The following is a 24376-nucleotide window of genomic DNA, read 5'->3' on the forward strand; positions in this document are numbered from 1 at the left end:
AAGGGGAGGGACCAGCCCTGGCACCAGTGGGCGTGGCTCCACCCTTCCCACCTCAGAGCCATGGGGAGCCAGGGTCCCGGTGGGCCGCCCAGGGTCCGGGCTCCCTACACGGTGCTGCTGCTGCCACTGGGGACAAGCCGCCGAGACCCAGGGGCCCGGAGCTTCTTCCTCTGGGTGAGTATTAGTCCAGCAAGAGGCCCCAGGGAAGCCCATCCCTGGATCTGCCCCTATATTTCCACTCAATTTTGAGGGCCCGTAAGTCTTCTCCCTGGTGCTCCTTCACCTCCAGGTGCTCAGCGGTCAGTCTGGGCTCACACTCAGTGACCAGACGGCGAACCCAACCAAGGATTGAGAGGAGGGCGGCGGCCCAGAGCCCTGCTGTGGAGCAAGCCAGCGTCTGCTTCTTGCCTTCCAGCTGCAGAGGATGCAGGCTCTGGAGAGGGAGCAGGATGCCCTGTGGCAGGGGCTGGAGCTGCTGGGGCATGGCCGGGCCTGGTTTGAGGGCCGTCTCAGGGAGGCACAGCAACGACAGCTGCATCTAGGGGCTCTTGGTGAGGTACGGGGCTGCTGTGCGGTGTGGGGGAGCAGGGACATGTGGACGCAGCCCGACACCACCCTGGAAAGGGAAGAGTTAACGGGCAGGGATGTGAATTGGAAGCAGCATTGTAATGACTGGATGCCACCACGTGTTAGGTTGGTGTTCATTGTTGGGATTGGAGGAGGCCGCCTGCATTCCATTCAGAGGGACATGGCTTGGATCACTCCATTGAGATGGGGCAGTGGCCTGGATTATTCCAATGGGTCAGGACTAGACAGGGAGGATCCATACAGAATAAGGAAAGGGGTACTGTGCTATGGGGGGGAGGAGAGTGGAGGAACTGGATTGTTAAAGAGATGGGAGTGGAGAATATCAGATTTTTCCACCTGCCTTGAGGGGGATCCAGATGGAGAAGATGTATGGCCTGTGGTGACAGATAGAGTGGCAGATGGATCTCACGTTTTCACCATATTGTTCAGCCTCTAACTCCTCCTCTAGAATTTTCTAACAGATTTACACTCAGAGCCTCGTGGCCCCCAGTTAGCCCAGATTCAAAAGGTGAACATGTGTTTGCAGAATCTGATTCAGGAGAAGGTGAGTTTATTGTTTTTCCTTTAGATTTTTGGGAAGTGCGGGTAGAGAGGGGACTCGGGATCAACACTGGTTTCACAGAAAAAAGCAAATCTCGCCCTCCTCCCCCCAGTTCTCCCCACATGCCTTAAATAAGGCTAATTCCTGTGCTGCCCAGGACTGGAAGGGAAGGCCAAGGAAGCAGAACTTACAGCAGCAACAGGTAAACTGTAGGGGAGTGGGGGGGGAGGGGGAGCACAGATGCCCACACTGTTTCTCTCCTCTTCTGCAGGAGTTGTCAAGGCAGCAGAAGGGAAGCATTCAGCCAAAATGGAAGACCGCTCAGCCGGGCTGCCCCAAGATGCAGCAGGGCCCAACCCGTGTATAAAGCCTCCTCTGGGTTTCCTCATTTGGTGAGGGGGGAGGCTGAGTCAGAACCCCCAGTCTCCTCATTCTGCCTCTTGACAGATAAATGGCTCCAGGTCATGGGTCAACTGAAGTCCAAACATCTTGGTGTAAAGTTTCTTCTCTGCAACTGAAAACTTCCATTTCATCTTCTCGCTGTCTTATGCCCTCAGTCTCCCTTATATGATATGCATAAATGATCTTTCTTTGAAATCCCTCTCTAGAGAAGACATGTTTATTGAAACTGTCCTTCAACTTTAAATACAAAAATAAAATAGGAGCTTCCTCAGAATTTCAAATAAGAACAGTTCTATAAATAAACCCCACTCCCAAGCGTAGTCTCCTCCCCATGCACCTCTCCTTCTACCTGAGCTTGGGAAAGCGTGAATGAGTAGTGGAGTAAAGAGATGCTGTGGAGAGATGGGAACGAACGTTCTCCAAAAAGAGGTATTTGGTTTGGTTCCCACCGGGGTTAGAGAAAGCGCACTGTGGGAAAATCCATTGTCCTCTGTCCCAATCTCACTAAGAAAGAGAGGGACAAGTGCATGAGAAGGAAAACCTCCATCGCAGCTGGGAGAGGTGGGGTCCCCAGGCCCATGTCACCTTCTCACCAACGGGGCAAGATTGAAAATAGCTCTGGAGACCCATCCCTCCTGTGTCACCAGGAGGCCAGGTCTAGCAGGAGCAGCACCCCTCCAACTGTGCCCCACCAGGGGTTGCCCACTCGCCCTCCCCCGGCCCTTCCCCAAGTCACCCAAGTGGAGGCCGGGCTGGTTGAGGGGAGGATGGGGCCAGATGAGTGGGCAGGGGCGGCCAGCGGGTCCTGGGGAGAAGGGGGAGAGACTGTCAGGGTGTCCGTACCCAAATTAAGCCTACAGCGACCTCTCCTGACCCTGCGTGGCCTGCGATGGGAAGTGGGGGTGCCTCACCTGCAGGGCCGGGCCCAGCACCAGGAGTCGGAGGAAGGCGTGGGTCGGGGGCACTGGGCTGGCCTCTCGACCTGTCGCGGTCACAGTCACCGCCACCACCGAGTCTGGCGCGGCTGAGTCCGGGACCTCCAACCATAGGCGTCCCCAGGCGGTCTCATTCGGTTCCAGGCGAACCCTGCCAAGTGGACACATTCACCGCGCCGAGGGCCCGCGAGCTGAAGAGCTGAGAGCCGAGGGGCCGAGGGGCCGAGCCAAGCCGCTTCGGGAGGGGAGGCAAGGCGAGGCGAGGAGGGGCTTAAGGCACCAGAAGCCCCCATGCCCGGGAGCCAAAAGGTGGGCCAGAACTGAGCAGCAGGGCTCGGGGGCTGTACCTGGAGAGGTTGGAGGTGAGAGGGAAGCTGGGGCTGACAGACGTCCTAAGGTCGAGATCCTGAGGACCCGAGAAGCTGGCGACGCGGACGCTGAGCAGGGCCCTGCTGCCGGGGGCCAGGAAGCCCGGGGAGCCGCCGAGCTGCGGAGGAGGCGGGTCAGGGCAGGAGCCGCGGCTGCAGCTCTCTCTGGCCGGCCGCAGGCGCACCTTCCCCTGGCGTCTCACCTCCAGCAGGACCGGGAGCACGGTGCAGGGCTGGGGGGCCGCTCGGTGCAGGCGCCGCCCCTCTCCGTCCCGGCCGATCAACTCCAGAGAGAAGGGTCCCGCGGTGGACAGAAGCGCGGGCGGGAGCGAGGCGGCGAGGAGACCTCGCTCCCGCGGTCCCAGGGGCTCCAGAGGCACCCGGCCCCGCTCGGCACCCTCCGGGACCCCTCGAAGGACCACGTGGGAGAAATGCGGCCAAGGATCTCCGGGCTTGCGTCTGGAGCCCAGCCCTGTCACCTCTACCAGCAGCTGGGTCTGGAGGCCTGGGACAGGGGACGGGAGGGGAGAACGATGGTCCGCAGGACAGTCGGAGACAGAGAGAAAAAGACGAATGGTGTTTGGAATCAGGGTTATTCCTGGGGAGAACGGATGGAGAAAAGGGGCTACCTCTGAGGGATATTGTTGGGCAGGGTCAGGAGAGATTTGGGGATGCTGGAAACGTTCTAAATCTTGAACTGACGGGTGGTTACATGGGTGCAACTATACGAAACCCATCCGGCTGTGTGTATGATGGAGTTCAGCGCACTCCATTAGATATGTTAAAACTCACAAAAAATTAAATAGATAATTATATATAACATATATAACGGGGGCGCTGGATGGCTCGGTCAGTTAAGCATCTGCCTTCAGCTCGGGTCATGATCCCAAGGTCCTGGGATCCGGCCTGCATCGGGCTCCATGCTCAGCGGGGAGTCTGCTGCTCCCTTTCCTTCTGCTGCTCCCCCTGCTTGTGCTCTCTCTTGCACGTGCTCTCTCTCTCTCAAATAAATAAAATCTTTTAAAAAATAATAATGGACAAGTTGGGGTGGCGGGGCGGGTAGATATACCTGCAACTGGCTGAGTCAGGGGGTAGAGGCCAGGGTGGGGGCCATCCTCCATGGGAATCCCAAAGTAGAAGAGGAAGTCCAGGGATGTCTGAGCTGAGGACGGCCAAGGCAATCAGAGAACTTCCTGAGATGAATGTGACTGGTCGTGCTCTCTGAGCTCTGCAGCCTTCCCTTCCCAGGAACACCTCCCCCCTTACCTTGCACTCTCACCCGGGGCGTGCCCTCAGCTGTGACCTGGATCTCCCAGGTCCCTGTCTGGGGGGGGTCATGCACGGTAACTATCCAGAACTGCCCAAAGCGGCGCGTGTGACCTAGAGGCCCCTCGCCTTCCTCCTGGCCCTGGGAGACCCCTGATGGGAGTAGGAGAGCACGAGATTGGCACGTGAGACAATTCCCGTCCCTTAGTACGTCACCCTTCATCCTCCTCCATTCTTCCCTCTGCCCCGAGACACACACGGGGAAGTACCTGCAGGGTTCCTGATCCAGAAGCTGCTGACCTCCCTGTGGATCCGAACCGTGACCCTCTGGAGCAGCGCATCCACCCTGAACACGAGCGGCCTCCCAGACACCACAGCGGGAGGTTCCAGGGGAAGGGTAACCTAACAAAATGGGGGAGAAGATTAAGCAGTAAACGAGGTGGGAACAAAGACAGGAGAAGTGTGGAGACAGGAAGAAACTAAGTCACACATGAGAAGGGAGGCCCGTGATAGAGAGGGGCACAGGACCAGGGATGGAGTTACGGTCAATGACAAAGTAGAGGCAAGGGACTGAGGGTGAGGCAATCGCTTCTTGCCCCTCCTTAAAAGATGGCAGGACTTCCTGTGGTAGCCCTGAGGACAGACTACTGGAGGCCAAGGTTGGGGGACAGGGGGCAGTATTCATAGGGAAGGAGCTATGTGGAAGGTGGGTAGCCATGGATCTCAGGGGGAGAGAAACTTCCTTTCCCACCCTCTGACTGCAGGATTAAACCATTAACCTATGAGAAAGAAAGGCTGTGTCACCCACACCCGTAGTTCTCAGCTGAAAGAATTAGCCCCTCTGGTGCCCATACTTACTCACCAGGTCAGCCATGCTGTCCCCAACAATGGCGGCCACATCCTGAATGTGCTGGTCTTTGGTGAAGATGACCTCTCCTCCTGAGGCCAAGGCCACTGCTTCATAGGGCTCAAAACGCAGAGGGGATAAGACCTCACGCCGAGCTCGGCCCTGAAGCCTCGATGGGTCTTCAGTCACCAGGAACGTCACCTGTGACCAGAAGAGAGGCCAGTACTTGAGTACTCCCAGTGCCGTCTACCACTGTAAATGGGGGTCTCCCGTGCCCAAGCGATGCAGAGCTGATGACTAGTGGCGAGGTCCCTGTCTGCCCTCTGACTGCCGCTGCGGGGTCTCCCAGTGACACAGCCCCTAGGCCTTCACTTAGTCGTTGCCACTCTCTTGTAACTGTCACCATATGTCACCCACATAGCGGATTGTTGGCAACTAGTTCTCCAGTTCTTCAAGTGGCTTGTTGGCAACAGGTTCGAATATGAATTCAGCATCAGAGAAGGGATCCGGAAACGTTATACCCATTGTCTGCTTCTCCCGCCCCAGGCCAAGGCTGGTTCAGCCACCAGAGTGTGGGGCGATGCTCTTTACGAGACTGTCGTCACGGGGTTCCCCGCATCCCTGGGTGGCTACGTCGGGCCTCCCATCAGCTGTGCTCACTCTGCAGTGCCGCTCCTGAGTCAGGGATTCCACGCGGTTGGTGAGAATGGCGTCCTTGGGGGAGGCGTCAGTGAAGACAAAGATGTCGGAGCGTGGAGGGGTGTGCAGCAGAGCCAGCTGGCAGAGAGCGACAGCACTGCTATTACAAATGGCAGCAGCGGGGTAATGGGTAGAACCAGGGAGGAGAGAACTGAAGGAAACAGGACCCTGGAACCCTGGAGGGAAGCTAGGGGGACTAGGCTCTGAAGGTGGGGTGGGAGGTGGAGGTCCCAGGAAGGCTCTCGTTCCCCTTGGTGGTGGGACCTGGAAAGGGAGGGAGAAGAAGGGGAGGGGGAGGGCAGACCTCCAGGGCTGACAGGCACATTTCAGGCTCATCTCCACCCCCCAAGGCATGGATCTCATTGAGTTGTTGCCAGAAGCTGTCAGGGTCACTGGTTGTAAAGACAGGGCCAAACCCTGGGGAGGCAGAAAGGAGGTTGAGGTGAGTGAGGAGAGGGGTCCCTTATCCCTCCCTACCCAGGACCACCTCCCCGGTCAAGAGGCCTGCTGTGCTCCAGGGGTGAACAAGTATTGAAATAACAATATTCCCATATATTTATATGGGCAGGGCAAGGGCAAAGGCTAGTTACCCTTGGGGGGAAAGTGGACCTCATTTCCTTAGCAAAATGGCAGCATCTCCTGTGGTCCTGAGTGGGCCTCTATTGGGTATGTGTGTATGAAAAACACCTGGGGCCTCAGTTTTCTCACCAGAAAAGCCAGAAAAATAACAGTACTTACCTCAGAGTGTCATTAGGACTAAATGAGTTGATTTTGTAAATTTTAGAATAGTGCTTTGACCCATAATAAGTGCTAAATTCTTAATTATTCAAAACATCATCAAATATGTGTTAAGCCCATATTAAATGCCAGCTACTGTAAGATTTATGCAGGCAAATCGGACTCAACTCCTGCCCGTAGGGAATCCTCAGTCCTATGGGTATTTTATTGGATGGTCATTTCAACCCTAGGAGATAGGCAGGATAAGACAAGTACTGACCCATTTTATGGATGATGAAATTGAGGCCAAAAAGGCTAAATGATCAGCCTAACGATGCACAGTGACTGGTCGGCCCAGGTCAGATGGACTGACTTCCAGTTCAGTGGGGGAAGGAAATACACTATAACTAGCTGTCTCAGAGGCTTCATGGGGGCCTGCACCCACCAGCCCACGTCCTCATCAAACCTCCGGCTACAGGAAATGGAGAGAATTGAGAATGGCTGATTAGCATGGAAGCAGAGGCCCCTGCCTAAGCACGGACCGCGATTACCCTCATGTGGAAAGTGCTACTGTTTTGGAAACAGCAGAGTGGCCGATGGTTTCCTATATGCACACAGGTACCACAAAAGACTCAACCACAGGAAGCGTCACCATTTTGTTGAGGAAGTGGAGCCATGAGGCCCACGTCCCCATCAGTGGCATTCACCCCTTGCCCTGGACTTCCCTTCCTTCCACTATCCTCGCCAGACCGGTTACCTGGATCATGGAAAGGCACCAGGACGTAGTGGACAGGCTCCATGGGGCTGCCCCGTCGCTGTCCCACAATGTGGCGAGCCTGGATTTTGGCAGCATTGATCTCCTCACCCATGCTGCCCGTGGTGTCCAGGACGAAGCTCAGGCTGGAGGCCGGGCTGATGTCCAGCAGTCTGGGGAGCAGGCCGGAGACCCAGGGAAGAGTCTGCACGTTTGTCCCCAGCCCCTGTTCACTCAGGTCCCCCAGGAGCACACGTCCGTTGAGGAGTGCATCTCACAGAGGCCACTCACCTGGAGAAACCCTTGTCTCCCAGGCGGTTTCTCAGGAGACCGAAGGCCTGGACGGAGGCCAGAAGGGCCAGTTTTGCCGCCTGGAGGTGCAGCGTGTGGTGGGGAGAGAAGCCCGGGGACGTGCTATCCTTGTTGATGCCTCCCCGCGGTGGCTGGGAGCTGCTCCGGTCAAAACGGCCCCCATGGCTACACTTCCCTGGGTTGGGGAAAGAGATCTGGAGGATGAAGGTAAACAAGCCACTGCCTCCTAAGAAAACGAGGCCCTCTTTGACTCGCCTGATCTCTCAGTCTTCAGCAAAGGATCAGCAAGAAAGATGATGTTTTGTGGAGGGCAAATCTGGAGTAAATCTGGAGGGGTCAGTCATCACAGTACACGGTGGATCCCCTGATCCCTCCAGTCAGCCCCCCAAAGCTGCCGCTGGGTAACGGAGAAGTCTCACCGGCTGAGTGAGAAGATCTTCCCCTACCCGACAGTTCCCAACATCCTCGCCTTTTTCCAGGATGCAATGCCATTTCCCAGGAAATGGGACAAGGGCCTACAGTTCTGAGGTCCCCAGGGAGAGGGCCAGGGGAAGGGAAAGGACTTTCTCCCCTTACTTCTGCCTGGTACCTGGAGGTTTGGAGGGATGAGCTCCAAAGTAGCCAGACGTGAGCAGTGTAAAGCCCAGCAAATTCCCGGGGCAGCTCAACTCCTCACAATCAGAGCAGGTAGGATCGCCCACTGGGAAGAGAGGACAGGGGTCTAGAGCCCAGGATTCTGCCACCACTGACCTTTATCCCCATCCATCCAAACTTTGGCTTTCCCCCCAGTTGGCCAAAGCCCATATGTACCCTTCTAGGCTTTCTGAACAAAAACCTGGAGATCGTCTGGTGATAAGACTGAGTGTTTGAGATGGGGACTGTGCTAGGAAACCCAGAAGCGTGGGAAGCAGTACTGCAGGGACTGAGCCCTCTGTGAGCTGTGGACACGAGCCAACTTGTAGTGGGCAGGAGGCAGCTTCTGGTCATAGTTAGGTGAAAGGAAGAGGGACTGTATGCTCCATGCCATGTTGGTGGAGGAAGCCACATGAAAGAGGACTCAACTGAGGTCTGCAGACCTTGGTCCTGGCTCTGTCCTCCCCTGTGTGACCTTGGGGAAGCTATCTAAGTGACCTGGCCTTTGGCTGGGCTGGGGGACTTCACGGGTCGTTCCAGAGGAGAAGCAACCTCACATCCTATGTGACCTGAGGATGTGACAGCGGCTGGGTAGGCTGACAGGACGCGGCTCTGTGGGTTTCCCCCAGCCCCAGGGTCATGGTGGTACCTTGTGCCAGGCTCCGGAGCTCCTGCCTTGGCCAGAGGAGGTGAGGGTGTGGCTGCTGCTGCCCCAGTTCCACCCAGTTGCTGTGACTGTAGAAATCCTGGGGGGAGGGGGCAGAGGGGACTGTCGTCACAATCCCCAGCCCTTGCTCCCACTCCTTGGAGTTCCCCATCTGGAATGCCTCCTCTTACCCCCGCTGCTGCCGCTGTCAGATACCCCACGTGCCCTCCATGCCCTCTGCCTGTTGCCTAGGAGGGAGCTTTCCCCAAGTGGGAGTCTCCCAGCGTCTCCTCCCATCTCGCCCGGATCCCCCGGCCCACCTCAGACCTCTCGCTTCCCTCTTCTCTCCTGCCGAGCTGCTGCCGGCTGGAGGGGGGGCAGGGACGAGGGACCAGCCTCAGGGCTTTGGCAAGCAGTGCCCCATCCCTTCTGGAGCAGGGAGAGGTGTGATCAAGGAGGCACCGTGAGGAAGCCTCTGTCTGGGGGATGGGAAGAGCTGGAGTGAAGACCCCTTGACCATTTCAGGCTGTTCTCACCTGCAAAGCATGGAGCGCGGCCCCGAGGCGCTGGCGGGCCAGGGTGTGCTCCAGGGCTCTGGCCGCCACCAGGGCCTCCCGGAGAGCCCCTACCAGGCGCGTGCGCCCCTGGCCCAGCCGCTCGGCATCGAAGTGCAGGTCGGGGTCATTCCTGGATGTTGGCAGGAAGTCCTGGGCTGCGTTGGCACGAGACACCTCACCTAAGGCTGCTCGGAACCGCCGGGAAGGAAACCCAGGTCCAAAGTAGGCAGCAAAGAGGTCGTCGGCAAGGAGGGTGCGGCCCTGGAGAGAGGTTAGGGGACAGGGGCCCCTGGGATTGGACCATTGCCCGCATTTCCTCGGCAACTGTCACTCGGGTTAGGTGTGCCAGGAATTGAGAGTACTGGGCCCCACAAGGGAGCTGGGTCCTACGAGGGAGGGGCAATTCTGGACCTTTCTAAGGGGTGGGGATTCTTGATTTCAGGACCAGGACTCTTAGCTATTGTCATTGCAGGGGGTAGAGGTGGGGAGGCGAGTTAGTGGGGATGTCCCTTCTCTTGGCAAGCAGGGCCCTCAGGGAGTAGAAGTCCAGGGAACTGGGGAATCCAGCTGAGACAGGACCTGGGGACGCTCACCAGGAAGTCCTCAAGACGAAGTGGGGGCCGACCTGGGGGCGGCTGCTCCAGGAAGAGCTGCAGGGTGACGTTGAGGGCCGCCTCCTCGGTCAGGTCCTGGTGGGTGACGGAGCCCGGGGCAGCCAGGAGGCTCCAGATGTTGGGGAAGAAGGAGGATGTGGGGGGCAACAGCAGCAGCAGCAGCAGCGCGGACGGACTCAGGTGGGAGAGGGGCACGTCTGCTGGGAGCATGGCTGGGACATGGACCTGGGGGACAGAGGCTCTCAAGGGTAGGAAGCAGCTGCAAATCCAGGGTGGGTCTGGCTGTTTGTCTCCCTGGGCACCTGCTTTGCCTCGAGCACCTGACGGGTCACAAGCTGGCTTCCCCCCTCTCCCCTCTGTTGCCCAGATAACTTGAGGGCCTTATCAGGCTAATAGGGACAGACACCTGCAGGAGACGGGCTGAGGCTGCTCCCCTAGAACCCCCCTCCCCACCCCCAGACTGATACCCCCCCATACCCCCGTACATACAGAAAGTCTGAGTCCCCTCTCCAGGCCTCTCCCCTACCTGGTTGCTGGGTCTCCGTAGGGCCGCTGTGGTGTGGCGTCACAGGGCACTTAGGTCAGAGTTATAATTAACCTAAGTGGGACTCAGTGGAGGGGGAGGGAGGCCTGGGCGGGGGCGGGGGGGGCGCAGCACCGGCAGCCCCTGGCCCCTCTACTCATGTCCGCCCAAGGCCGCAAGCAGCAGCTGGCACCAGGGCGGGCCTCCCTCAGCAGCAGTGCAGAGGTGAGTGGAGAAGAGCTGGGAGGAGGAAGGGAGTGAGCAACATGACTCAGGCCTGGCTCAGTGCCAGGGACAGACCCAGACAGACGCACCTCTCTGCCCATCCAGCGCCTCTGGCTTGGCCTGCAGCCCTAGCACTGCTCGCGCCCACTGCGTCCGAGGGTGCAGGCATCCGGGCCCTCAGCACCCCTCCCCAGCCCCAGCACACACAGACAACAGATGGCTTTGTGGTAAAATATTTTATTGCTGCCACCCCCACGGTGGACACTGGGGGTTATGAGGATTGGAGTCGGGTGTATCACAGCATCTTCTGGAATAGCGCAATGGCCTCATCTACCTTCCTGAGCTCTGCTTCTGTCTGTTGGAGCTGGGGGTGGAAGAAGAGAGAGGAGGTGGTGGGTGGTGAGGACCCAGGCCCAAGAGAGGAGACAAATGCCAGGAGCGGGGGCACAGCCCAGGGTCACACAGGTGACCCACAATGCCCACAATGGCCGAGGGGTCCGAGTAGGAAAGATGGGTGAGGACCACAGGCAGGGAGTACTTCGGGGACTGTGTGAGCTTGGCCGGCCTGCATCCCCCTAATTCTCCCCAGCCTCCCCAGCAGCACCCGTCTTCTCTTCCAGCATCACTGACCTCCCAGGTCTTGCCTTCTGCTAGAGTGGTCAGTCCCCAAAAACAAAGGGGCCTCAGGGCCAGCAGCCCCGTCCCCAGGTGGATAGTGGAGCACAGAGGTTAGGGATGCAGGCTCCTAGGCAGGCGCTGGGCCTCCGTTTGTAAAATGGCAACGGTAATACCCCAAGCCCTGCGCGGGCTTCCAGGAGAACGGACACAGCCCCACTCAGCCGCCAAGGCTCCTAACTCGGCCTCTGCTCATGTCTCTCTGCGTCCACACGGTTCACCCCACTGCTCCTCTCTGGAGACCCCAGGTGAACCCGCTGGGCTTCCTGACTATAGGTGGTCCCCAGACCGGCCCCCGGCCATGTGGGATGCCACGTTCCGGGCACTGGGTGAGGCACAAGGGCTCTGGCTGGGAGGCAGGATACCTGGTTCTAGGTCTGCCTCCCACCCTCACCTTGCTAGTGTGACCCCGGGCTGTGCCCCCGCTGCTGCCTGCCCCTCGTGTAAGAGGACAGATTACATGGACCCCACCTGCTCAAGGGGCTCAGGCTACCGGCTCCCCCGTGACTGCCCAGGGCCGGGCAGAGTGCAGCTGTGGGACGGGGTGTGATGATGGAGGGAGCGGCCGGTGAGGGACACGAAGGAGTGCCCACCCACACCACACACCTTGGCTCTGTCTGCCTCCTGGACTTCAAGGGGCACCTTGCTAGGGTAGCCCGAGGCAGCGCGGCGCTCCCGCAGACGCTGTGCCTGGCGCTGTGCCTCGCTGCGCTTGGCCTGCAGCTTGCCCAGCTCCCGGGCCGGGTCCACCAGCCCCTGCAGCTGCAGGTGGACGGAGCAGCGGTCGGAGGCCAGGGCCACGGCACAGCCCTGGGGCACAGGAGCCCCCAGGGCCAGGACGGCCACCACACCCGCGCTGGCCAGCGCCTGCACGTAGCCCGACACTGCCGACGCCAGAGCGCCTGTGGCCTCATCGGTCACTTCCAGGAAACCTATGCAGGAGGAGGAAGGAGAGATGTGGCCCCCAGGAGACGTGACACGAGGCAACCGCGCCAGATGACGGTCCGAGTGGATGGAAGGGACAGTGGGACAAGGCGGGTGTGGGGGCCGGAGGCTCACAGTCAGGCCGGATCCGGGTGAGGTTGTAGTCCGCGCGCAGGGAGCGCACAGCTCGCGTGATGCTGAGGGCCAGGTCCATGGCAGCTTCTGCCTCAGGGTCCTTCCAGGAGCACTGTGGGGTGGAGGAGGCAGTGAGGGAGGCTGGTGGGCAAGCCAGACCCCCCCACCCCCAGGCCATACCCCGTACCTCTGAGGGCTCCGGATAGGGAGTAATACAGAGGCTAGGGGGGGCTTGTAGCGTCCGCCGGGGCAGCCTCTGGAACAGCTCCTCGGTCACAAAGGGCATGAAGGGTGACAGCAGCCGCAGGCCAACGTCCAGGCAGGTGTAGAGGGTCTGGCGAGCACACTCGGCCACCACCTGGTCCAGCCCATTCAGGACGGGCTTCAGGCACTCCTAGGGGACCGGGAAGCACAGGGCTCAGGGGTGGAAAAGGTCTAGCCTCCAGCCCTCCCTGTGCCTGTGAGGACTGGGAAGGTGACAGGTTGGCCCACATTTCGTGGCCAGCCACTGGCAAAGTGAGGCCCAGGGCTCTGCTGCCCCCACCGCCCACTCCGTCTCTCCTCACCAGGTAGACATCACAGAGCTCATAGAGCCAGAAGCTGTACTGGGCAGTGGTCACAGCTGGGAAATCGTAGGCCTGGAAACCTTGGTTGCTAAGCCTCACGGCCTCAGTCAGCCGGCTGCGGATCCAGCGGTCCACCAGGCTCTCGTGGCCTCCAGGCTTGGGAAGAAGGAGCCTGTCAGCTAGGAGGCGCTATATGCCCAGGGGGAGGAGGCAGAAGCCCACGGGGGTAGCAACCATGGGCACGTCTGCATTTCAGGAGCCTGACAGGTCCGAAGCAATCATCACGTACCCAGTGTGTGGAGGAAAAAGGACAGGCCCCCCCCACCCCCTTGGGGGAGGACCCCCAATACTCCATGCTTTCACTGTAACTGTCTGTCCTGTGTCCATCCATCCCCTCAGTTACATGAAGGCTCCTCCAGGGCAGGGGCTGGGCCACCCAACTCTGTGGCTGCGATCCTGACACAGCATGGGCCACGCTTGAGGCCAGAGCGGCCGGTGTGCAGCCTGCGGGGGTGCTGCCCACCTGGCTGCCTGGCAGGCCCTCACCTCAGAGGTCGGTGAGGGCACAAAACCCTTCCCAAGGCCCCGGAGGGCAAACTTGGTGGCATTCCAGAGCTTGTTGCAGAAGTGGCGGTACCCCAATATCCGGTTCACGTCTAGGTTGATGTCACGACCTGGGTGGGAGTGAAGGGTGAGTTCTCCCCATTCTCCCTCCCGACTTGTGCCCACCGCGGGGAAGGGGAAGGGACTGGGCGGAGAGGTTTTGGAGGCCATACCCTGAGACGTGTAGGCACAGAGTCCAAACCGGAGGGCGTCAGTGCCACACTCGGGAATCCCTGCTGGGAAGTCTGCCTTCTGTGGGGAGGAGTCAATGGCGGGCACCTTGAGGCGGCCGCACCTCCCGGGCCCACACCGCAGCCCTGCAGCCCGCCCGCAGTACCTGCCCTTCTTTAGCCTTCTCCACCTCACTGGGGTCCAGGTTGCTGCTCAGTAACTGGTCGTGGAGGCCCTAAGGGTGAGGTGCGAGCAGTCAGAGGGCCGCAGCCCCAGAGCCCTTCGCGGCCTGGCCCAGAGTGCAGCCCCACCTGCAGGGAGACTCCGTGGATGACGTCCAGGGGGTCAATGACATTGCCAAGAGACTTGCTCATCTTTCGGCCGTGGGCATCTCGCACGATGGCGTGGAGGTAGACCTGGCAAGGAAGGCCCGTGACCATGTCTCCCCTCACCCAGACCCCGATGCCTGCCCTGGGCCCTGCACCTAGCTGGCCCCATTCTGAACCTTAGACCCCTCGGTGTCCCTGCCAGTACATTCGGCACCTTCATGGGAATTAGAGGTACTCCCTCCTCCAGGAAGCCAGGGCGCAGAATCACTGCGTGGAACCCCGGCCGACTTACAGTCTCCACAAGCCCTCACTGGCCAGGCCCACCCACAGCTGTCCACGGGCTGTGCCCTGCGTCCCCATGCGTGCTGAGCCCGAGCTGGGGCACGGGAGGGGGGTTAGGTAGGGACTGTGGGATGGGTCTCGGCAGTCTTCACACCTCTCTGAAGGGCAGCTTGCCAGTGAGCTTCAGGCCAAGCATGACCATCCTGGCCACCCAGAAGAAGAGGATGTCGTGGCCCGTCTCCAGCAGCGTCCCCGGGTAGAACACACTCAGATCTTCAGACTGGGGGCAGAGTAGGGCATGATGGTGGGCCAAGCACCCACCTCCCAGACCGCCACGCCACCCCAAGCTGGTTCCTCAGGAACATACCTGGTTGGGCCAGCCAAGGATGGAGAAGGGGAAGAGGCCAGAAGAAAACCAGGTGTCCAATACATCCTCATCTGAAGGAGGCCAAAGGTCAGAGGTCAGAGGAGGTAAAGATGAGGATCAGGGCCCCGGCTCTGCCCTCCACCCCAGGCCCTGCCTTGCCTTGCTGGAGACTGATCTTGTCAGGGGACACTCCAAACTCCTTGGCTGCCTTCTCCCGGGCCTCGGCCTCGCTGCGCCCGCTCACCCAGTACCGCCCGTCTGGGTCCTGCCACAGTCAGAGTGAGGGCCGAGGGGGAGCCTCTGCCTTGCCCCGCCCCCTCCCGCCAGCAAAGACCCCAGGAAACCACAGCTCCCGGAGATGGGCCAGTGTCCAGCTCCGGCCTAGCTCTCACCTCCCCTGGGGGCACGGCTGGGTCACTGACTGTGACGAAGTAGGCTGGGATGCGGTGGCCCCACCACAGCTGCCGGGAGATGCACCAGTCCCTGCAAAGGGGGATGGGGGTGAGTCAGGCAGGGGAGGGAGGTGCCCTGGCCTGTGCCCTGCCTGGCCTCTCGCCCAATCCCCCCCGCCACGTCGAGGGGCCGACGCACCGGATGTTGTCCATCCAAGCATGCCACGTCCGTTGATGGGCCTCAGGGAGGATGTGGAGGTCGCCCCGCGTCACAGCGGCACTGGCGGCCTGGGCCATCTCCCCACAGCGCACGTACCACTGCGGCCGCAGCAGAGGCTCCACCACATCCTTGGACCGGCTGCGGGGACACACGGGTCCGGGGATCAAGTGGTGAGCGCCCCAAGGACCCCCTCCCCCTCTCCCCCCCCCACCAGCCCCCAGCCTCACTTGCAGAGCGGCACCACCATGGGGTTGTCCTCGACGCCCCGGAAGAGTCCCCGCTCCTTCAGGGCCGCCAGCACCGCCTTCCTGGCCTCAAACCTGGGGAGGCCCTGGGTGGGAGACGGGCCCCGTCACGGCCACGCCGAGGTACCCCATCGGCTCTCGACCCGGCCGCCACACCCCCGGCAGTCTCACCAGGAAAGGCGGGGGCACGTTGATGAGGGCCCCTCGGGAATCCATGATGCTGATGGCCTCCAACCCGTGCCGCTGCCCAACCTCATAGTCGTTCTGGTCGTGTGCGGGGGTGATCTTCACTGCACCTGGGGCGTTCGTGGGGGTGCCGGGGCACGAGGGACTCAGCGGAGTCTCCTTCCACACACACCCCCTTTTACTGAAAGATGTGGCTCCCAGACCACCCTCGTCTCCCACTTCTCTAGTAGTTCCCTGAAACCTAGCCCAAGTCCTGCTGGTTCAGGAAAAGCCTGTTTCTTTCTCTTTGAGAGGGAAGATGGATGACCGGAGTGTGCCTCATGGCCTCCTCCTCTCCCCAGAGGACAGCCCCTTACTCACCTGTGCCGAACTCCATGTCTACAAAATCGTCGAAGACAACAGGGAGGCTCCGAGACAAGAATGGGTGGGTCAGGCTCCTCCCCTTCAGGTGCTGGGGACGAAGGGTGACATCAAAAACTCAAGAAGGCCTGGACCCAACTCCCTCCTCCCCAGGGCCCTGACTGTCCCAACACCCAAATTCCATCTTCAGCGCCAGAAAGGAGCTGAAGATGAGTTTCTCAGCCAATATTCTCCTCCGCCAAGGGGCTCAGTGCCCATCCCACCCTCACTCACAGTGAGGGAGCCCCGTCCAGCCAGCATTCCTCCCCAGCTGTGGGCAGCACGCCTGCCGCACCTGGTATCTAGGATCTTTGGGGTGCACAGCTACGGCCACGTCTCCCAGCATTGTTTCGATCCGAGTGGTTGCCACCACCACCTCCTCGTCACTGTCTGGGGTGACATGCGGCCTTGTGGTCTCAGCTCTGGCCCCTTCTCCACCGAGCCCAGGACCCTGGTCCCCCCAGCTCCTACCTGAGCCTTGGACCTTGTAGGCAAAGGAGACAAGGACCCCAAACTCCACCTTCTCCTTATAGCCAGGCACGGAGAGCAGAGTGCGACCTGTCAGCTCCTTCTTATCCACCTGTGACACGGGTATTAAGAGAAGTGGCCTAGGAGCCAGGGCTGGGGGTGGAAACAGAGAGAGCCTGGGGCGGGAGCACACCTCAATGTCGGAGATGGCTGAGTTGAGGGTGCAGGACCAGTTGACAAGGCGGGTACTGCGGTAGATGACTCCTTCCTCGTGGAGCCGGACAAAGGCCTCTGTCACAGCTGCGGAGAGTTTCTAGGGAGCAGGGAGAGGCAGAGATGCGCCTAGGTGCCTAGGGGCCCAAGCAGACCTGCCAAGGTGGCAGGATCTGGTGAGACCTGGGCTGGCCGAAGTCCCACCCTCCAGCACACAGACCCCTCTGAGGGCTGGAGAAGAGAAGTACTTTTCTTGAAGAGGAGAGAGGGCTATGGGGACACAAAGGCAGGCAACAAGCCCAAGGACTCTGGAAATGGCAGGGAAGCCACCCAGCTAGGACCAGGTGCTGGTGAAGAGAATCCTGGGAGTCCAGGCTCCACAGGAGAGTGAGGCCCTATCATGTGCCACCTGGAAGAATGTGAGCTCCCAGGTAACAAGGGCCACGAGAAGGGGTGAGAAGTGGTATTTGCAGCTGAGCCCTTGGTGGTTGCCTAGGGGCAGTGGGCTCTCCTCCTAGGGGAGGGCCACAGCGTCTGTGCTCTCTTCTGTGGGTTACTCGCTCTAAGGAGCTTCCCACTCCTGCCCCAGGCCTGAGCCCCCTCCTACTCACAGGGTCCATGGTGAAACAGGCTCGATTCCAGTCCAAAGAGCTGCCAAGCTTCTTCAGCTGGTGGTAAATCCGGTCTCCTTTCCTGGAAGTGGACGGACAGGCCCGGAGGCACTCAGGCCTGGGCTGGAGGGAGACCTGAGCTGGCTGACGGGACAGTACGGGGATCACTTGTCCCTCTGAAAGTGACCTGGGCCCCAGAGCCAACTGACCCTCAGCCTCCGTGAGGGTCTGGCCCTGCAGCCAGGGCTGGACACTATAGACGTCTTATCTGGACAGGGGACGGGGTGCTGCACACTCACTCCTCTTTCCACTTCCAGACCTCCTGTAGGAAGGCCTCTCGGCCCAGCTGGTGCCGGCTCAGCCCCTGCTCGCGCCAGAGTTTCTTCTCCACCACCACTTGAGTGGCAATGCCCGCGTGGTCACAGCCAGGGTTCCACAGGGTGGTCTCCCCTCGCATGCGGTGCCTGTGGGAAGAGCCAGGAGGACCTGAGGTGAGTGGGCCGGCGGACGTGGCACCAAAGGAAGAAGGGGCTCCTGGGCAGGGAGTTAATGGACTCAGGAAAGAAAGGGGAGGTGAGGAGGGATCCTCCCAATTCTAAAATTAGGGAGAGACGTGCAAGGACAGCCAAGGCAATTTGACAAAAGAACAAATAGGAGGCTTGTGTCCAACCAGAAAGCAAAAACATAGGAAAGGGTTACGATTATTCCAACAGTAAGGTACTACGTAGGAACAGAGCTACAGGTTAAGGGAACAAAACGGTGTCTGGAAACAGATCTGAGCAAACTTAGCATTCGTCGAAAGTAGCATTTCCTATCAATAGGGAAAGGACAATCAATTGAATACATCTGTTTGGGACAACTAGCTGATTACTTCCCTACTTCCCAACATTCACAAAGATAAATTCTAGTCCGATTCATGAACTCAACACTATTAGAAAAGCATTAGAAAAAAATGACACACTTTTCAAAAGTAAAAAAAAAGAAAGAAAGAACAGAACAGAACACAGATGAAAACGACTTTAACTTTGAGGCAGGCCAGGCCTTCTTTAACAAGACACAAAGCTGAAGAACACTGGCAAACCGGGGCGCCTGGGTGGCTCAGTTGGTTGAGCGTCTGCCTTCAGCTCAGGTCATGATCCCAGAGTCCTGGGATCGAGCCCCACATTGGCCTCCCTGCTCAGCGGGAAGCCTGCTTCTCCCTTTCTCTCTGCCCCTCCCCCCGCCTTGCGCCCTCTCGCTCTTCTCTCAAATAAATAAATAAATAAAAAGCTACCTTAAGAGTTTTCTAAGTGTTCATTCTTTTCTGTTAGTAACTTGACCATTGTGTTATATGTATTTAACCAACTCTGTTTTTCCAGCTTTCAATTCCTCGCAAAATTTTAAATCTGACATATCCCCAGTGCCCAGAGCAGAGCTGGCACATAGTGCTGTCCAGTAGTATTTTTCGACCAAATTAATCTGGTAAGTAGGACCCTAGAAAAACTTCTCAAAACTTAAAATATAATAAACAAACCTTGGCTTCCAAAGACAAAAAGTTGTTTCAAAATACTTTTTTTAGGGGCGCCTGGGTGGCTCAGTTGGTTAAGCGTCCGACTCTTGGTTTCAGCTCAGGTCACGCCCTCAGGGTCCTGGGACTGAGAGCCCTGCACTGGGCTCCGCACTCACTGGAGAGTCTGCTTCTCTGTCTCTCTCTCCCCCTCTCCCTCTGCCCTGTTCCCCGCTTGTGCTCTCTCTCAAATAAATAAAAAATACCTTTTTAAAGGAACCCGTCTTGTGGAATATTAGGTTATATACTTGCCAACACTGTTAGGGTGTCGGGGGAGCAGCAAGTGCTGGAACTGGAGAAAACATTTATAGTATATGTAACAAACCAAAACACCAATATCCAGAATGTTAAAAAATCGTCCAACAAACCAATTAAAGAAAAAAAAACAGAATTAATAGAAAAATGGATGAAAGACAGGTACAGACGATTCATACACAAGGAAACCTGACTGGCCGAGAAACATGAACAGGCACGGCCTCGGGAATCAGGAGTAACAGCGGTACCATGTTTTTGCCTATCTGGATGGCAAACCAACACGGAAAACGGCCAGGGTCGGAAAGAGCATGGGGAACGAATACCCTCGCAGGCAATCATGGAGGTGTAAGTCACTGAAGCCATTTTGGAGGCAACTTAACATAAGCAGCCCGTCCACCCGAGCAGTTTCACATCCCGGTAGTACACCAGAGAGATCCTTCCACTCGCACTTGAGAAAGTATATTCAGGAATGTGAGTTCCAGCCAGGAGTTCGAGAGAAAAATTAGGCAACAACCATCAATAAGAAAGTGACTCTGTTATGGTACAGCCACACTGTCGAACGCTACACCACAATGAAAAAGAATGAAGTCAGTCTGTGCACAAGAACAAGGAAAGATCTCCAAAACAGACGGCTAAGTATGAAAAAAAGTTGTGGAGTAACACGTTTGGTGTGAATCCCTTATGTGAAAGAACAGGAGAGAGAAAAACCCACCCAAAAAGAAAACTACAAATTTCTATGGATACACGTATTTGTAAGTAAATAGATAAAAGATCTGGAATGATACACATACAAGTGGTAAAATTGGCTAAATTTCATGAGGGAGTAGGGCTACAGGGATGTAGTCAGAGACTTGAACCTTTAAATTTCCTACAAAAGTATATTCACATATTTCTTGTTTAACTCAAAATTATGCTATTTTTAGTAACAAGAGAAGGGAGACAAGAGAGTCTGCAAGCAAGGGGTGCTGGTTGCCTGCCGAGGAGAGGGTGCTGATGATCAGAGATGGGACTAATGGAGAGAGAAGCCGAGCACCACCAGGGGGCAGAGCTGAGGGCCCATATGGAAGAAGGACAGCCGGCCGTTCAGGGCAGAGAAGGGAGCACGAGAGTGAGGAGGAGAAGGCCGAGGGAACCGGTTGGAGGAGAGGACAGGAGCTTACCATCGGGTTAGAGAGTCCTGGATGGCATTAGTGAGTGCGTGGCCCAGGTGCAAGGAGCCTGTCACATTGGGGGGCGGGATGCACATCATGAAGATTCCCCGGGGATTCGGTGCGGACACGCTGGAACGCTAGGGGAGGAAGGATGGACACATGCTAAGGTCTCACATCACCTTTCCCGGCCCCCTCCCATGCAGTGGGTCCCTCGGCCCTGCTGTCACCCTCCCACGTGTCCTCCAGGCCTGGGCAGAAGAGCCCACTCACTCCATATTCGGGCTTGAAGAAGCCCTGCTGCTCCCACCAAGGGTACCAGGCAGCTTCCACGTACTGAGGGCTGTAGGAGTCAGGCATGATGCCACTGACATCTGGGGGAGAGATGGGGAGGGTCAGTGCCTGAGGCTGGGAGCAGCTGGCACGATGGTCCAGCAGAGGCACCAGGCCTCTCTTGCTCATATCATAGGACAGACAGGCATTGGGAGATCTGGGGTGTGTGCAAATCCTCCAAAGCCAAGTGGTGGGAGCAAGGACAGAGCAGGAAGGGGTAGCACCAAGAAAAGCAGAAGCTGAGGAGGGTGGAAATGAAGGGTAGGGGTCCCTTCCCCCTTCCCGTACCTTTCTTTTCCCCAGCTGGGGTTGGGAGGTCATAGGTAACGACCCCAGGATCCCGTTTCCCCCTCTTCTCTGGTTTTGGTTTCTTCTGCTTAGGAGGGAAGAGATGTAGGCAGAGAGATCATCTACCCACCATGGCACCAACCTTCCAGTTCTACCCTTAGCTTCTCACCTCCGCTGGGGGGGGCTGCTGCTGTTGGGTCTTCTGCTTCTGTTGGAATTTCTCTAGCTTCTCCCGTTTCTTTGCCTCTTTCTTGAGTTGAGTAGCCGTCTTTGGGGGTGCAGGGGCTTCAGGGCCTAGACAGAGGCACAGAAATGCCAACTTAGCCCATTGGGGAATCCTCTCAGTCCATCAGGCTACGATGCTTCAGGTGGGCCGTTCCAGCTGCCCAGGGCTCCCCATGCTGGTCTCCCACCTCATCCTCCCTCAGGCCCCTTCCTGTCATTCCTAAGAGAAAAAAGGAAAGTGAGCTACAGAGAAGGCCCCGAGGAACCCCTCCTCACCCGGCTGTTGAGAGAGGGATCTGGCCCCTGAGTACAGAACCACCTCTCCCAGCACTGCCCGGAATTCTGGCTGCTGGACACATGTGATGAACCAGCGAGTCACATTACCCCAGATCCGGCGGGCAGAGGGGTCCAGGACCTGGGAGGGTGAAAAGAAATGAAATATGCTTAGTCACCCTATAGCGAGGTCTGAGGGGAGCTGCCCTCGTCCTTCTCCAGGCCCCAGTGACTTACGTAACGGAAAGGCAGCAGCAAGGCTGTGACAGCCGCCAGGTCAGCCAGTGTGGGGGCCTCCCCAGCCAGGTAGGTGTGCAGCCGAAGCCACTCTTCCAAGGGGCTCAGGGCCCTACCCAGGGCCCCCAGGGCAGCCTAGCAGGAAAGGGAAGGGGTATGAAACAAGGTTGGGCCCACCTCAATCCCCACCCCTACCCCACCCAATCCATGGGGCCCCCTTCTGCTCCCACAAATCACCACCTCTGAGGCCAAATGGTCATTACAAAAATATTCCCATTTGTTCAATAAATTCGTGCTGAACACTATGTGCCAGATGCAATATATTAAACATCAGAAGTTAGACTGCATGAAGCAACACAGTAACCGCTTCAAGAAGTACTTAGCACGTTCTACAGGACAGGCACTTCTCTAAGGAGTGTGGAGACAAGCACAGGCCCTGACTGATGGAGCTCACACTCCAGTGGGGGAGACAGTAAACGTGCAAATACAGAATGCACTACCCTAGTTTTCTCTGTAAGTGTTCTGAAGAAAAATAAATAAGGCTGAGGGGGACAAGGCATTCCAGAGAGGGGACCTCTATGGCAGACAGAGTAAGCTGGATAGGGGAGCAAGCCAGGGTCTCAAACACATATTCGTCTCATTCATTCATTCTTTCATGAAATACTAAGGATCTACCACGTGCTCAAAACTCTGCAAGGAGATGGCCCGCTCTGGAAGGACACACAGACTCAATCTGGTCTAGTTCTCTCTCCTCTCCCTTCCTTCCCTCATTTGCCTTCTCCTCCATCTGCGGGAGGATGGCTACCTCTCCTGCACCACCTGCCCCTCCTCTCTCCAGTCTTTTCCTATGTTTCTCAATAACCACCTTCATCAGCTTCCGACTCCTCAAACTTCTACTCCCAGGCTGTAAAACACACCGCACGAGACTGTGCTCTGCACACCTCTTTTCATCTTTTCAACGTGCGCCTCAACGTGAAAACTTTCATTCTCAAAGATGGGAAGCCCAAGCCTCAGAGTTTGAAACACCTGCCTGAGGTTATCATACCAGGTGGCAATCTGGGATTTGATCAGTGTTTCTCCACTTCCGACACACTGTCTTCCTGTCTCATTACCCATTCTAATCTTTCTTCTAAATTTCCCCCTCTTCCTTCTTCCCACTCACCTGGGGGTCCTGGGCAGAGCTCCGGAGTCCCAAGGCCGGCAGCGTCGCTCCACAGGCAGCTGGTATTAGCTCCGTGTCGGCATAACTGACCCACTGTTGGACCAGGACGGCGGCCCGGCTACCGCCAGGGCCCCCCAGGCCTGCCGGCCACAGTAGCTGGGCCACAGCGGTGGCCCCCCACACCCAGAGCCCACCGGGCCCCTGCTCCAGGGCGGGCAGGCGGGGTGGGGGAAAGGGAGTCCTGCTGGTCGGGGGTGGCTGGAGACAGATGCGGGGGTGGGCTCCTCCCCAGCCCGGCCCCTCCCCAGCCTCCCCATAGCGCGCTGCTATAAGGGCACGGAGGCTGGGGAAGGCGTCGGGGTGAGGGGAGACATACAGGATGGACATGGTTACGCAGGGGGTCCGAACGAGGTGGAAGAAAACCTAAGGAGCAAGAGAGACAGGGGATGACTGAGGGACCCAGAGGCATCCTACTGGGAGAACAGAGGGGACCCCGTGGGGACTCCCGCACCGCAGGCGCCCAGGACCCCCAGGGCTGGAGGTCTGACCGGGCCTTAGAGCCAAGGGCCCGGCTCTCGGAGTGGTAGTGCCAGTGGGAGACTCCCCATGATCGCGCGTGCTCGGGGACTGCGGGCGGCTCGGGGAACCCGGCCCCGCGGCGTCCGGCAGGACGCGGGCTCCGGCCGCAGGTACGTACGGGCGGGAGGTGGTCACACCGAGACGGACAGCCACCTCAAGGCCGAACGCCGGCCGAAGGTGGACCGGCCTGGCGGCCGGGGCCGAGGAGTCAGGCGGGCGGGGACGGTGGGCGGTTCTCCGGGCGACCCAGCTCCCTGCGACCGCCGCCGGGCCGTGAGCGCCCACGTGTTCCCCCCCTTTGTGACAACGAGCGTTTCCGGGCCCGCGGGTCCTGGCGCGGGCGGCCGTGCTCCGCCTGCGCGGCCGGGCGCTGCCCTGCCCCACACCCGCCCGGGGCCGCGCCGCCCGCCGCCGGCCGCGCTCACGAGGGCCGGCGCGGGCCGCGGGCACACAGCGGAGAACGCTCCCGGGACCGCGCTCCCGTCAGGCGCTACCGCGGGCACCCCGCGCGGGTCCTCGGGCCGGCCGGGAGGGCGGCGCCCAGCAGGCAGCCGGGGAACCCGCGGGCCGGGCGCTGGCGGCCGAGGACCCAGGGGGCGCCCAGCCTCCTCCCGGTGGCCCGGTCCTTCCCGCAGAAGCAGGCGTCGCGCTGAACGGCCCGGGAGGTCCTTAGTACTGAGAACGCCTGTGTAGAGGAAACTCCTGTTTGCTGAATGAGCCAGTTTGCTTCATTCCCAGTCCTAACTCTCCACGATAGAAATTATGCCACTCGTATTAGTCGTATTGGTTATATTCAGAAAGCGTGCAGTGATTTGGCTGGGTTGAGGAGGCAATCCAGCAGCATCAAACGCATTTTGGTGTCGCAACATTAACCGTCAGGTTAACAGGACAGAGATGGAAAGGCAGCAGGTACTCGT

General features: G+C 58.6%; 3 protein-coding genes across 6 annotated transcripts; 1 reads left to right on the forward strand and 2 right to left on the reverse strand.

Moving 5' to 3' along the window:
- Nucleotides 1–60: 60 nt before the first annotated feature.
- SAPCD1 (suppressor APC domain containing 1) lies at nucleotides 61–1496 on the forward strand. Its single transcript, XM_026482593.2, has 5 exons — nucleotides 61–174; nucleotides 416–556; nucleotides 1037–1132; nucleotides 1242–1331; nucleotides 1401–1496. The coding sequence occupies exons 1-5, from the start codon at nucleotides 61–63 to the stop codon at nucleotides 1494–1496; spliced, it is 537 nt and encodes a 178-aa protein (XP_026338378.2).
- On the reverse strand, nucleotides 1126–10768 carry VWA7 (von Willebrand factor A domain containing 7). Of its 3 annotated transcripts, XM_026482590.4 has the most exons (17): nucleotides 10406–10768; nucleotides 9859–10104; nucleotides 9245–9526; nucleotides 8712–8808; nucleotides 8019–8129; nucleotides 7409–7604; nucleotides 7121–7290; nucleotides 5951–6063; nucleotides 5608–5724; nucleotides 4963–5148; nucleotides 4370–4502; nucleotides 4101–4253; nucleotides 3904–3996; nucleotides 3038–3339; nucleotides 2814–2953; nucleotides 2443–2617; nucleotides 1126–2336 (listed from the first exon to the last, which is right to left on the reverse strand). In XM_026482590.4, exons 2-17 carry the CDS (start codon nucleotides 10087–10089, stop codon nucleotides 2172–2174), a joined length of 2664 nt encoding a protein of 887 aa, XP_026338375.2. In that variant the 5' UTR covers nucleotides 10090–10104; nucleotides 10406–10768; the 3' UTR covers nucleotides 1126–2171. The 3 variants fall into 3 exon arrangements, with proteins under 3 accessions (XP_026338375.2, XP_044234216.2, XP_044234217.2); XM_044378281.3 differs by lacking the exon at nucleotides 4101–4253; XM_044378282.3 differs by lacking the exons at nucleotides 3904–3996; nucleotides 4101–4253.
- An 80-nt stretch (nucleotides 10769–10848) lies between these two features.
- VARS1 (valyl-tRNA synthetase 1) lies at nucleotides 10849–23839 on the reverse strand. 2 transcript variants are annotated; one of them, XM_048225592.2, is made up of 30 exons: nucleotides 23578–23839; nucleotides 22881–23303; nucleotides 21719–21853; nucleotides 21485–21623; nucleotides 21153–21277; nucleotides 20984–21071; nucleotides 20636–20736; nucleotides 20375–20502; nucleotides 17713–17877; nucleotides 17414–17495; nucleotides 16783–16902; nucleotides 16593–16701; nucleotides 16417–16511; nucleotides 16083–16173; nucleotides 15708–15832; nucleotides 15519–15622; nucleotides 15271–15429; nucleotides 15072–15162; nucleotides 14839–14944; nucleotides 14680–14750; nucleotides 14467–14592; nucleotides 14013–14117; nucleotides 13868–13936; nucleotides 13704–13782; nucleotides 13474–13601; nucleotides 12928–13083; nucleotides 12549–12755; nucleotides 12362–12473; nucleotides 11909–12234; nucleotides 10849–10991 (listed from the first exon to the last, which is right to left on the reverse strand). In XM_048225592.2, exons 2-30 carry the CDS (start codon nucleotides 23265–23267, stop codon nucleotides 10923–10925), a joined length of 3798 nt encoding a protein of 1265 aa, XP_048081549.1. In that variant the 5' UTR covers nucleotides 23268–23303; nucleotides 23578–23839; the 3' UTR covers nucleotides 10849–10922. The 2 variants fall into 2 exon arrangements, with proteins under 2 accessions (XP_048081549.1, XP_026338319.1); XM_026482534.4 differs by having other exon boundaries at nucleotides 20984–21068; nucleotides 23578–23837.
- Between the last annotated feature and the right edge of the window lie 537 nt (nucleotides 23840–24376).

Source organism: Ursus arctos, unplaced genomic scaffold, assembly GCF_023065955.2.
Source record: "Ursus arctos isolate Adak ecotype North America unplaced genomic scaffold, UrsArc2.0 scaffold_31, whole genome shotgun sequence".
NCBI classification, from domain to species: domain Eukaryota; kingdom Metazoa; phylum Chordata; class Mammalia; order Carnivora; family Ursidae; genus Ursus; species Ursus arctos.

Coding starts and splice junctions, on each gene's coding strand:
- VARS1 (XM_048225592.2), bottom strand. CDS start 23,267: ATGTCCATCCTGTATGTCTCCCCTCACCCCGACGCCTTCCCCAGCCTC. Junction 21,854..22,880: donor GCTCTGCCCAGGACCCCCAG/GTGAGTGGGAAG, acceptor CTTTCCTGCTAG/GCTGCCCTGGGGGCCCTGGG. Junction 16,174..16,416: donor CCAAAGATCCTAGATACCAG/GTGCGGCAGGCG, acceptor CTTCGTCCCCAG/CACCTGAAGGGGAGGAGCCT.
- VWA7 (XM_026482590.4), bottom strand. CDS start 10,089: ATGCTCCCAGCAGACGTGCCCCTCTCCCACCTGAGTCCGTCCGCGCTG. Junction 7,291..7,408: donor GGAGACAAGGGTTTCTCCAG/GTGAGTGGCCTC, acceptor CCTGCTCCCCAG/ACTGCTGGACATCAGCCCGG. Junction 5,725..5,950: donor TGTGCCTGTCAGCCCTGGAG/GTCTGCCCTCCC, acceptor GCTCTCTGCCAG/CTGGCTCTGCTGCACACCCC.
- SAPCD1 (XM_026482593.2), top strand. CDS start 61: ATGGGGAGCCAGGGTCCCGGTGGGCCGCCCAGGGTCCGGGCTCCCTAC. Junction 557..1,036: donor ATCTAGGGGCTCTTGGTGAG/GTACGGGGCTGC, acceptor CTCCTCCTCTAG/AATTTTCTAACAGATTTACA. Junction 1,133..1,241: donor AGAATCTGATTCAGGAGAAG/GTGAGTTTATTG, acceptor TCCTCCCCCCAG/TTCTCCCCACATGCCTTAAA.